The sequence below is a fragment of the Bos indicus genome, chromosome 13 (assembly GCF_029378745.1).
Source record: "Bos indicus isolate NIAB-ARS_2022 breed Sahiwal x Tharparkar chromosome 13, NIAB-ARS_B.indTharparkar_mat_pri_1.0, whole genome shotgun sequence".
Taxonomy (NCBI): domain Eukaryota; kingdom Metazoa; phylum Chordata; class Mammalia; order Artiodactyla; family Bovidae; genus Bos; species Bos indicus.
Window position 1 is genome coordinate 11,570,647 of NC_091772.1, and position 12,518 is coordinate 11,583,164.

Genomic DNA, 12,518 nt, shown 5'->3' on the forward strand with positions numbered 1-12,518 from the left:
CTACCCCCCAGCTCCTGAGAAATGAAGACAAGCCGGGGAGTTTCTCCTGGAGACAGAAGCCGTGTGTATATCCCAGCGGGACCACGAAGTGCTTCCAGGAAGCAGCATTTGGACCTCGCACATTAAAAAGCAAAAGAATTTCCCTGGAGGTTCAGTGATTAAGAAGCTGGGCTTCCACTGCAGGGGGCATGGATTCAATCCCTGGTCGGGGAACTAAGATCTTACAAGTCACGTGGGAATAATAAACAAATAAAAATAATTTTTTTTAATCCACAGTTAAAAAAAACTTACAAGAGACATCCTAAATAGAGTGACCCTGCAAAAGTAGCACTGGATTCCATTATGAGAACTGTAGATTTTCACATCCAGCAGCTGCAGACCACAGCAAGTGAGGTCTCAAGGTCACTGTCCTTAGACAGACACATTCTTAACCCAGTGTCCCGCAGTTCCCACCACCCGCTGGGGTCTTACTACTGACCCATTCCATTAATTCGTTTCACAACCTGGCCCTTTAGGCATCTGAGTTTGCAACCCCTGGTCTGCAAACAATTAAACACAGTACTTACAGCTGCATGACCAAGTACAAGTGATTTGGGCTTTCATAGATGTCTTCCAGGGCCACGATGTTCTCATGCTTAATCCTGAAAGGAAAAAAAAAGTGCGCATATGGAATAAGTACACGAGACATGTAAGTACAGAGACATGCTACCTTAAAAAAAAAAAAAAACACATGTCGTAATAGCAAAAAGTTCTAAGACAGAATCTAAACACTACAAGGTGATGTTTTAAGATGCCTCTTCATCTTTTCCCCAGACTTTTTTCCCGACTCATCTTCCACGCTCTCTGCTCTTCTCTCTGGAGGCTCTGTATCTGATCACATAGCAATACAGGATAACCATCACTGCTTCCCAGTACACCCTACCCCTCTAGCATTTATTCACAGGAATCCCAGGAATGGGCCAAAATCCTATTATCTGGCAGGGTGCACTTTGGACAGCTGAGACCCCAAGGAGCATTTACTTGTTTCCTCTTTTGCAGCCTCACAACGGCCATCACAGACTGACCGGAACAGCCCATTGTATGTAAATCCATCCCCACAACAGGCTGGATGTTCCAGGGATCAGCTTCACCTTCAGGTTTCTGACTCCAGGGTAAGTAATGGAAAACTAGACTGACCACCTCATTGGGGTTCTAGTCACCATTATCCTCAAAGGGCCATTCAGTACCCCAAGCAAAGTAGACCGATGCTTCCCCAAGAGTGCCTCCCAGACAGGCAGCACCAGCGTCTCCTGGGAGATAGTGAGAAATGCAAATTCTTCTCAGACAGAATCAGAATCTCTGAGGCTGGAGCCCAGGAACCTGCTTTAACAAGATCCTCAGATGATCAGTCTGCACAAGGGGAGGTGGAGGAATTCTGTATTATGACAGGGCTTCTCAAAGGGCACACTTGAATCTCTGGGGAATCTGGTCCCAGCACACATTCTGATTCAGTGGATTCTGGGCAGGGCCTGAGAGCCTGGCATTTCTAACAAGCTCCCAGGAGATGATGGTGCTGCTGGTCTGCAGACCACACCGGGAGCAGCAAAGTCCTAACAATAAAACTAAAAGAGAAGAAAACAGTCTAATTCTTGCCCTTCGAACTACCGATTAGGAATAGCTTCTGCTCAGAATGTACAACTTGGTGTTTATTTAAAACATTTGAGAGAAGAATCATTTCATTATGAGTTAATTAGCTCTTACCACAAACTTCTTTGAAATGACTGCTGAACCATTTAAAAGCAAGCATTGAACAGGCAGATTCCTGTGAATCTCTGAAAATAGGCATGACAGGCTACTCATCCTATTTCCCCTCAGTACTTAGCACAGAGCTGCTTGATAGCATGGAGCTGCTTTGCTCCTAAACAACGAGTCATTATTTATTTAGGGAAAATGAATGCAATTTTCCTAAGTGTGAAATGTCTACCCCTCAAAAGAAATTTATAAGATAGAACAAACCAGAATATGATCTTCCTTTTGAGCAGATGAAACAAGAGAACAAACGAATTAACTGAGAGAGGCTATGCTTTGTTTTGATCACTGCAGCTCTTATCAGTCAATGCAGTTGATGTGTAGGAAGTAAGAACACAGATTATCCCAAATTCACATTTCATCTGATTCCAAGGCAGGGAACCTAATTATTTGTTGGCAGTGGCTTCTGTGGTTCCTAAGCAAAATAATATCAGCAACATACCATATGCACCAAGGAAACCATGAGAGAGCAACCTGGCACCCCGATACCCCAGATGTTTGTGGAATTATTATTATTGGACACGTGAAAAAAAAATGCAAAAACAGTACAGAATACATGGATTTTCCCCTTTTCCAATTAAAAAAAAATGCCATTGGAATCCATCACATAGGCACAAATGTCTTCTTTCAGTGAAGTTTACTTGGGAGTTAATTAAGAGCTTAGACTTATGGGAATGTGAAAGGAATGGGGTTTATACGGAGAACTGCCAGATAAAACACAGGACACTCAGTTACATTCAATTCTAGATAAACAATGATTACTTTTAAAATATAAATGTGTCCCAAATACTGCACTGCAGTTTATCTGAAATACAAATGTAAGTGGGTGCTAGGTCTGGCCACTCAAGTACATGAATCACAATAAATGAGCCTCCAAACTGGGCTTGGGGGTTGTACCTAGAATCTTAGCTCCCCTCAGAGGTTCGGCCAAGAAGACAATTTGAACCCTGGACTACAGCCATTAATACAGATTCAACTATATACACAGAGTCAACTATATACAAAGCACCTGCTCAGCCAAAGTAGGAGACTAATAAATTAAAAATGTAAGTCCTTTATTTGGATGCAAGGCATAGAGAAATTAAAATCTATTTAGCTTGCTACACCTTACATGAGTTCTTACAGTGGCTCAAACGGTATAGCTACTGACTCTCCCTTTGATGAATCAATCAGTCAATCAGTCATCACTTCCTGACTTTCTGCTCTGTGTCTGGGAGAACATAAGGAAAAAACAAAATAAGGTTTGCCCTCAAAAATCTTATCACCTTAATGGAGAGACCCATGAAGCAATGAGGGAAGAATTAAATGCTATGTACTACACAACTGTTGTTAAATTCAGAGAAAGCAAGGCCCTGGGTCAGAATTATAGTGAAGGCCTCAAAAAAAAAAAAAAAAAAAAAAAGATGGAGGCTAAGTTGGGTAGGATAATGTATCAATAAGCATATCATAAATTTCAGGACTTCCCTGGCAGTCCAGTAGCTAAAGACTCCGAGCTCCCAATGCAGGGGACCTGGGTTCCATCCCTAGTCAGGTAACTAGATCCCGCATACAGTAATCAGATCCAGCAGAGTCAAATAAATGTTTTTAAAAATTTCCAAGAAATTCTAAAATGGTCTTTTAAATGTCTCTTAAGAAAAGCGGTTTAATTCACTTGTAAATGTTACAATGTGACAAAAGATTGCAGCCTGTACTTTATGCCACCCTCAGATTCCTTAAGGAAAACCAAACTGAAAATTTTAAACATTATTTCATAGCCAAATTATCCCTACAAAATGCCATGTGAATATCCATCCACACATCTCTGCGTGCTCACCATGTACTAACCACACAGCTAGGAATCACAACAGAGGTACCTCAGCCCTCTAGGAGCTCACACAGCTGGGCGTCCAGCTGCAGCCAGGACACTTCACAGGCAATCTTTCTTATATTTACCAGAAATCGTCTTCTTTACAATTAGTGCTCTCTCCTGGTGCCAACACAGAACAAGCTTACACATCATACAAGCTCTTCTCATATACCCTGCAAATATTTGTGGGGTATAATTTCCCTACTAAGTTTACTCTTCTTATCATCCGTCAGTTCTCTTCCAACATGAATTCTATTCCTTCCATCGTGTTACTGTCACTTGTTTGTTGGTTTTGTTTGTTCAGAGCAGGTTATTCTGAACCGAAAGTAATGATCGCAGTGCAAGATACAGCATCAAGAATAAGATACTAAACAATAGGGTAGAGCTATTAACTATGCTGAGCTGGATATTATAATTTTGCAGATAAAGCTTAACCTTAGGTACATTTTTTACGGCAGCTGCATGACTGTTGGCATATAAAGAATATAAGCCCCATGGAGGCAGGGATTTTTGACTCTTTTGTTCATTACTCTCTCCCCAGTGCTGAGAAAAGAGCATGGCAGGTAGTATTAACACTGTCAGTACATGCTTCTTGAATGAATAGAATAATATAAAGTTTAGGGACAATTAAATGACCAGATTATTTTTACCTAAACTTCTACCAAACAAGATCTCCTCTCTTACTCAGGCTTGACTTTTTGAACTTAGCTTCATTAAACTCAGTCTTTTGGGCTCTATGTGATGCTTCAGATGATCAGAAATATTCTGGAGTTTGATTCTCTCTTCTATTATATTTATGACCCCTCTCCACATTGGGCCATCTGCATATTTTGTTGGGACACATGCATTCCCTATGTCTTCATCCAAATTCCTAAATTCTTAAGTGGGAAAGTTACAAGCCAGAACTCCATGGTATTCCACCAGAGACCCCATCAAGAAAACCAAGACATTCATTCATCAGCGGGCTTTGATGGCTGCTGAGTTGCAAAGCCAGCAATTTTAGCCCATTTATTTTACTGTTCTAGCCATAAGTGGACAATTAAAATTCTTTGCTGAAATGGCACTCCTCACTTTGAAAGTGAAGTCACTCAGTCATGTCCGACTCTTTGTGACTCCATGGACTGTTGCCTACGAGGTTCCTCCACCCATGGAATTTTCCAGGTAAGAGTACTGGAGTGGGCTGCCACTTCCTTCTCCAGGGGATCTTCCTGACCCAGGGATCGAACCTGAGTCTCCCGCATTGCAAACAGATGCTTTTACCATCTGAGCCACCTGGGACTTTACATACCACATAATACTATTTGAAAGGGAAATGGGTATTTGGAAAGAATTGTTCTTGGTAAGCCCATCGTGACTCCTAGCAACCACTACAGGTTTTACTAAATGCTTATAATCCATGTGCCTAATTTATAGTTTCAGAACTTTGCTGTGCAGTGGAGTCAAACTATCCTGTCTATACATCTCATAGTCTACCTTTTTCATATTTGGAAGATTTGCCAATATCTCTTATGTTGTTATGACCAACCTAGACAGCATATTCAAAAGCAGAGACATTACTTTGCCAACAAAGGTCCGTCTAGTCAAGGCTATGGTTTTTCCTGTGGTCATGTATGGATGTGAGAGTTGGACTGTGAAGAAGGCTGAGCACCAAAGAATTGATGCTTTTGAACTGTGGTGTTGGAGAAGACTCTTGAGAGTCCCTTGGACTGCAAGGAGATCCAACCAGTCCATTCTGAAGGAGATCAGCCCTGGGATTTCTTTGGAGGGAATGATGCTAAAGCTGAAACTCCAGTACTTTGGCCACCTCATGCGAAGAGTTGACTCATTGGAAAAGACTCTGATGCTGGGAGGGATTGGGGGCAGGAGGAGAAGGGGACAACAGAGGATGAGATGGCTGGATGGCATCACTGACTCGATGGACGTGAGTCTGAGTGAACTCCGGGAGTTGGTGATGGACAGGGAGGCCTGGCGTGCTGTGATTCATGGGGTGGCAAAGAGTTGGACACGACTGAGGGACTGAACTGAACTGAACTGAACTTATGTTGTTTTCTCAGATATTTCAACTGGGACACTTGAGATAAATGCAATTTCCTTAGTCCCCTGGGATGTAATACATCTAAATCAAGTGAATTAATTTTATAACTTTCTTTAGGCCCCACTTACATATGTGGACTTCCCTGGTGGCTTAGATGGTAAAGCGTCTGTATACAATGTGGGGGACCCGGGTTTAATCCCTGGGTTGGGAAGATCCCCTGGAGAAGGAAATGGCAATCCACTCCAGTACTATTGCCTGGAAAATCCCATGGACAGAGGAGCCTGGTAGGCTACAGTCCATGGGGTGGCAAAGAGTTGGACATGACTGAGCGACTTCACTTTACATATGTTTTATATATACCATGTTTTGAGTGTTAACTATGTGTCAAAACTATACTAAGTATTTTTAAGGATTTCATTTAATATAGTAACCTCAGAAAGTAGCTATCATTCTCCCTATTTTTAAAAGAAGAAAACTAAACTAAAACTAAACTTAAACTAAAAGTAAGACCCCCAAGAGGCTAAGAAAGCATTCCCAAGTCATACAACTAGTAATGGATTTGTCAAGATTCTAACTCCTAAGACCCTGTTCAAGCACTTATGCTATAACTTCATGTTAACTAACTTATAATGAGAATATCAAAGATATTCTCATAAATTCTGAGTTGTCTGTATAAAATCATAACACCTAAAGTTAAAGTATTAAGTTTCATAACTAACAACATAATATCCACCTCTGGAGGCAGTGAGGCAGAGATCTGTATTACTCTCCTGAAATCTACTGGAAGCTCTCAAGATACTTGGTTATAAACACCCTGACAAATGAAATCCCAGTGGGTCAAAGTGAGCCAGAGGGAGAGCTATTCAGAAGCAGAAGGAACAGTTAGGAGTCCAGAAATTCTAATTAGGAAGAGCCTTCAACCAGCCTACATATGCTGGTGTCCTCAGAAGAGGGAAGAAAGTAGACAGAGAAAAGAGGTGGGGCACCTCATCAACAACCAAATGGAAAACCAAAGTTCTGTTACCCTTGCATAGCTGAATCCCTAGGTCAGCACTCAATCTCTCTAAAACAGGGCCAAGAGAACCTTCATACATAAGGAATGTTCACCCCCAAACAGCAATCCTTTCTAATGTGCATAATTCAAAAGAATAATGTCACTAAAAACAACTCTGTGATGAAAAGAGCCTCACTTAATTTTAATCACTTGCCTACCAGGCCCAAAGTAAGCCCTGGATGGTACATCTACATACAGAGGGCAAATGGTTTAAGTAGTAATCTACACTAAAATTGGGCTTCCCTGGCAGCTCAGCTGGTAACAAATCCGCCTGCAATGCAGGAGACCTGGATTCGATCCCTGGGTTGGGACAATTCCCCGGAGAAGGGAAAGGCTACCCACTCCAATGTTCTGGCCTGGAGAATTCCATGGACTGCATAGTCCATGGGGTTGCAAAGAGTCAGACACGACTGAGCGATTTTCACTTATACACTGAAACCTCCATAAATCTCCACTAATGGGTAGAGTAGGTGAGCTGAGGAGAGTGGGCCCAGGCAGAGAGAAGGAGAGAAAAGCTGAATGGGAAACCAGCATATGGACGCTGCTGCAGACTTCTGCCTGCATGGCGACTGACAGCCATGCAAGAAAACCCCACGGAGAGCCAGGAGAACATTGTAAAGTTAATCCATGCAAAAAATTGTGCCAAATGCACAAGCAGGCCCCATGCCAAGCCCCCAAGCTGCAGAGAACATCAGGACCCAGAGGACAAGCATCCTATTGACTACACACGCTCCTACGAAATGATAGTGAGATCATTTCTCCCTCTGGTCCAGTTCTCCAACGCTTACAGAAGCCACACATTTTCAACTCCACATAAAGTGAGGGAGGTTAGAAAAACACTAAAGAGAAGAGGAAAGCGGGGAAATCCCTTTTTTGTTGTTGTTTTTTTCATCCTTTTTTCACTGATCTTGAGGGGGACAGGGAACCACAGCAGCAATTATGAACACTAAGAAGATTATCAGGAGGAAAGACAACAAAACATCTTTCCTTCATGTGGTCTTTAGAAAAGGTCACTTCTCTACTCAAGTGAAAGAGGCCACAGGAGAATAAGAGATGGAAGTAAATGTAATCAGAAGGGGACATGAGACAAGGTGTTTACTGGTAAAGGGGCGGAATGGATCTCAGCACAGGTGCGCAGATGGAAGTTGCATCAACGAGCAGCGACCAGTCTCCCATCCTCCTCCCTTAAGCACTTCTGGGCTAACAGTCCAGTTCAAGAAAGCTCTTTCTCAGGGGAAACACAGGCCCCTCTCAAGCAAAGACCTAAAGGACTGGGTCTTTCACTGCCCATGACTCTTAACTTTTTTTAAACAGTCCACAAAGCTTAAATTTCATTCACAAAAAAGATGCTACAGTTCTCTGGCATCGCAAAATGGCCTCAAAAATATCTGAAGAGCATTCTGACATGTTGGCAAACACTCTTGCTCGTCTAAGCAAACAGTATGTTTTCTTTTTTTTAATAAACAAAATAATGTCCTCCTTTCTTGGGTCATTTACAGTGGCTCAGGGTTAAGAACTTGCCTGCGATGCAGGAGCCTCGGGAGACACGGGTACGATCCCTGGATCGGGCAGATCCCTCGGAGAAGGGAATAGCTACCCACTCCAGTATTCTTGCCTGGAGAACCCCATGGACGAGGAGCCTGGCGGGCTACAGTCCATGGGGTCACAAAGAATCGGACACGACTAAAGTGACTGAGCATATACATAAGCAATACAGGAAACACTGTTGAGAAAATCAGGATATTGTCAGTCACAACGGAAAGTGATAGAGCTGAAATATTTGCCAGATGGTATTAAAAAAAATAATACCTTTCCTTTTTAGAACTTAACAGGCACACTCACAGACGTTATCACATTTCATTTTCACAACAACTCCGTAAAGCAGGTATTATTATTCCTATTTTATAGATGATCACTCCCAGTTTATAACCACTTAATCGTTCCCTCTGGTCTTGCTCTCTTTCTAACCATTCTCCGTGCTATTTAAAGAGTCATCATTCCACAATATAGAATATGCTGACCAAACCGACTGAAATTCATCAGTGGCTCCCACTAGTTCAGAATAAAGTCCAAATGACTTGACATGACCTACAAGGTACCATGTTGCTTGGTCTTCACATACCATCTCATCCTCCAGTGCTGCCAGAACTTGACTGGACCCAGGCAGTTCTCAAACACCAGTGCACACCTTCTTCTCTGGCCACACAGGTGTGCTCATCCCTCTCACATCTTCTCACTAATCTATTCACCCTCTCAGACCCATCCTACGGCACCTCCACTGTGAATCCCTTGCTATTCCTTACCTTTCGTAGGACTGATTCCCTCTCCTCTGGACTACCCCAGTTTTTTCATCACCTGTTGTTATACACATGGCATTGCATCCATCTGTTTGTATGAATATCCATGTATATATTAAATGGTTTTACATGCATAGAATAGAAGTCTAGAAGGATACAGTTAAACTGGTGAGTACCTCCAAAAGTGAGCTAAGATGGGAGGATATTTTCACCCTCCAGTTTTTGTTAACTGAGTTTCTTCATCTGAACACAACAGAGAGAAACGATTTGAGTGACTGTTTTCTCAATTCTTTCAAGGACAGCACCATACTAGTTGCATAGGAGAGAAAGTTAATTCATTATACATAATAAATTCTTTAGGGCATGAGGGCTTGATTCTCTTACTGAACTCAAGTACAAAAGTCAATGGATTGTTGTATTGCCAGATTTTTACTAAGAGGTACTTTTTAAAAGGCTCTTGATCAAAATCATCAACAGCTGGTTCACCAATATCTATCCATAATGCTGGATACAAAGAAACACATATTGATTAGTTTAAATGCTCAAGCAATCAAGACATACTATGCCTCTCAGCTCTGACACATCTAACTGCAAGATTTTGGACAAGTCATGAAATACTTTCTGACTTGATTTCTTCATTTCTTAAGTGAATACTAATTATGTGGTCTCATTATCTACCTCTATATACACACACATATATATACATGTATAGAGGTAAAATCGGAGAAGGCAATGGCACCCTACTCCAGTACTCTTGCCTGGAAAATCCCATGGACAGAGGAGCCTGGAAGGCCACAGTCCATGGGATCGCTGAGGGTCAGACACGACTGAGCGACTTCACTTTCACTTTTCACTTTCATGCATTGGAGAAGGAAATGGCAACCCACTCCAGTGTTCTTGCCTGGAGAATCCCAGGGACGGGGGAGCCGGTGGGCTGCCGTCTATGGGGTCGCACAGAGTCAGACACGACTGAAGCGACTTAGCAGTAGCAGTAGCAGCAGCATAGAGGTAAAATTATCACACATACACATACTATCTATGATATTAGATAGACATGGAGAGATCCTGTCTACTAGAAATATAGGCCACCCCAGGAAAAACTAGAATTCAAAGTCCAAAAGCTTTGAATCATCTTTCTTTGCAGCCAGCAGATGGGGCTGTAATCAACAGGACAAAAGGAGCAAAAGCCTAGTACCTAAATCAAGAACATCTTAAGAATGCAAGCCACTTTCCTTGTCTTTTTAAGGATTAAGTACCTAGAACTAACACCCAAAAATGATGTCCTTTTCATCACAGGGGACTGGAATGCAAAAGTAGGAAGTAAAGAGATACCTCAAATAACAGGTAAACTTGGCCTTGCAGTACAAAGCCAAGCAGGGCAAAGGCTAACAGAGTTTTGCCAAGAGAACACACTCGTCATAGCAAATACCCTCTTCCAACAATACAAGAGAAGACTCTACACATGGACATCACCAGATGGTCAACACCGAAATTAGACTGATTATATTTTTTGCAGCCAAAGATGGAGAAGCTCTATACAGTCAGCAAAAACGAGACCGGGAGCTGACTGTGGCTCAGATCATGAACTCCTTATTACCAAATTCAGATTAAATTGAAAAAAGTAAGGAAAACCACTAGACCATTCAGCTGTGATGTAAATCAAATCCCTTAGGATTATACAGTGGAAGTGAGAAATAGATTCAAGGGATTAGATCTGATAGAGTGCCTGATGAACTATGGACAGAGGTTCATGACACTGTATAGGAGGCAATGATTAAGACCATCCCCAAGAAAAAGAAAGGCAAAATGGTTGTCTGAGGGGGCCTTACAAATAGCTGTGAAGAGAAGAGAAGCTAAAGGCAAAAGAGAAAAGCAAAGATATACCCTTTGAGTGTAGAGTTCCGAAGAATAGCCAGGAGAGATAAGAAAGCCCTCCTCAGGGATCAAGGCAAAAAAATAGAGGAAAATAATAGAATGCGAAAGACCAGAGATCTCTTCAAGAGAATTAGAGATACCAAGGGAACATTTAATGCAAAGATGGGCACAATAAAGGACAGAAATGGTATGGACCTAACAGAAGCAGAAGATATTAAGAACACATGGCAAGAATACACAGAAGAACTGTACAAAAAAGATCTTCAGATAATCACAATGGTGTGTTCACTCACCTAGGCCAGACATCCTGGAATGCAAAATCAAGTGAGCCTTAGGAAGCATCATTATGAACAAAGCTAGTGGAGGAAATGGAATTCCAGTTGAGCTATTTCAAATCCTAAAAGATGATGCTGTTAGAGTACTGCACTCAATATGTCAACAAATTTGGAAAACTCAGCAGTGGTCACAGGACTGGTAAAGGTCAGTTTTCATTCCAATCCCAAAGAAAGGCAATGCCAAAGAATGTTCAAACTACTGCGCAATTGCACTCATCTCACAAGCTAGTAAAGTGATGCTCAAAATTTTCCAAGCCAGGCTTCAGCAATACGTGAACTTCCAGATGTTTAAGCTGGATTTAGAAAAGGCAGAGGAACCAGAGATCAAATTGCCAACATCCACTGGATCATAGAAAAAAATAAGAGAATTCTAGAAAAACATCTACTTCTGCTTTATTGACTATGCCAAAGCCTTTGACTGCATGGATCACAACAAACTGTGGAAAATTCTTCAAGAGATGGGAATACCAGACCACCTTACCTGCCTGCTGAGAAATCTGTATGCAGGTCAAGAAGCAACAGTTAGAATCAGGCATGGAACAATACACTGGTTCCAAATCGGGAAAGGAGTACGTCAAGGCTGTATATTGTCACTCTGCTTATTTAACTTATATGCAGAGTACATCATGCAAAATGCCAGGCTGGGTGTAGCACACACTGAAATCAAGATTGCCAGGAGAAATATCAATAACCTCAGATACCACCCTTGATAACCACAGATGATACCAACTTTATGGCAGAAAGTGAAGAGGAACTAAAGAGCCTCTTGATGAAAGTGAAAGAGGAGAGTGAAAAAGCAGGCTTAAAACTCAACATTCAAAAAACTAAGATCATGGCATCTGGTCCCATCACTTCATGGCAAATAGATGGGGAAACAATGGAAACAGTGACAGACTTTACTTTTGGGGGCTCCAAAATCACTGCAGATGGTGATTGCAGCCATGAAATTTAAAGATGCTTGCTCCTTGGAAGAAAAGCTACGACCAACCTGCTGCTGCTGCTAAGTCGCTTCAGTCGTGTCCGACTCTGTGCGACCCCATAGACGGCAGCCCACCAGGCTTCCCTGTCCCTGGGATTCTCCAGGCAAGAACACTGGAGTGGATTGCCATTTCCTTCTCCAATGCATGAAAGTGAAACGTGAAAGTGAAGTCGCTCAGTTGTGTCCGACTCTTAGCAACCTCATGGACTGCAACCTACCAGGCTCCTCCGTCCATGGGATTTTCCAGGCAAGAGTACTGGAGTGGGTTGCCAATTGCCTTCTCCAACATAGACAGCATATTAAAAAGCA

General features: G+C 42.1%; 1 protein-coding gene across 4 annotated transcripts in view; it reads right to left on the reverse strand.

The window, feature by feature from the left end:
• The window catches only part of CAMK1D (calcium/calmodulin dependent protein kinase ID), a 475,082-nt gene that overhangs the window by 153,146 nt on the left and 309,418 nt on the right, over positions 1-12,518 (reverse strand). For 3 of the 4 annotated variants that reach the window (XM_070801979.1, XM_070801981.1, XM_070801978.1), the window contains exon 3: positions 567-641. The exons of the other annotated variant lie outside the window; for it this stretch is intronic. In XM_070801979.1, coding sequence (XP_070658080.1) covers positions 567-641 — 75 coding nt within the window. The remainder of the gene's footprint in view (positions 1-566; positions 642-12,518) is intronic. 4 annotated transcript variants of the gene reach the window in all.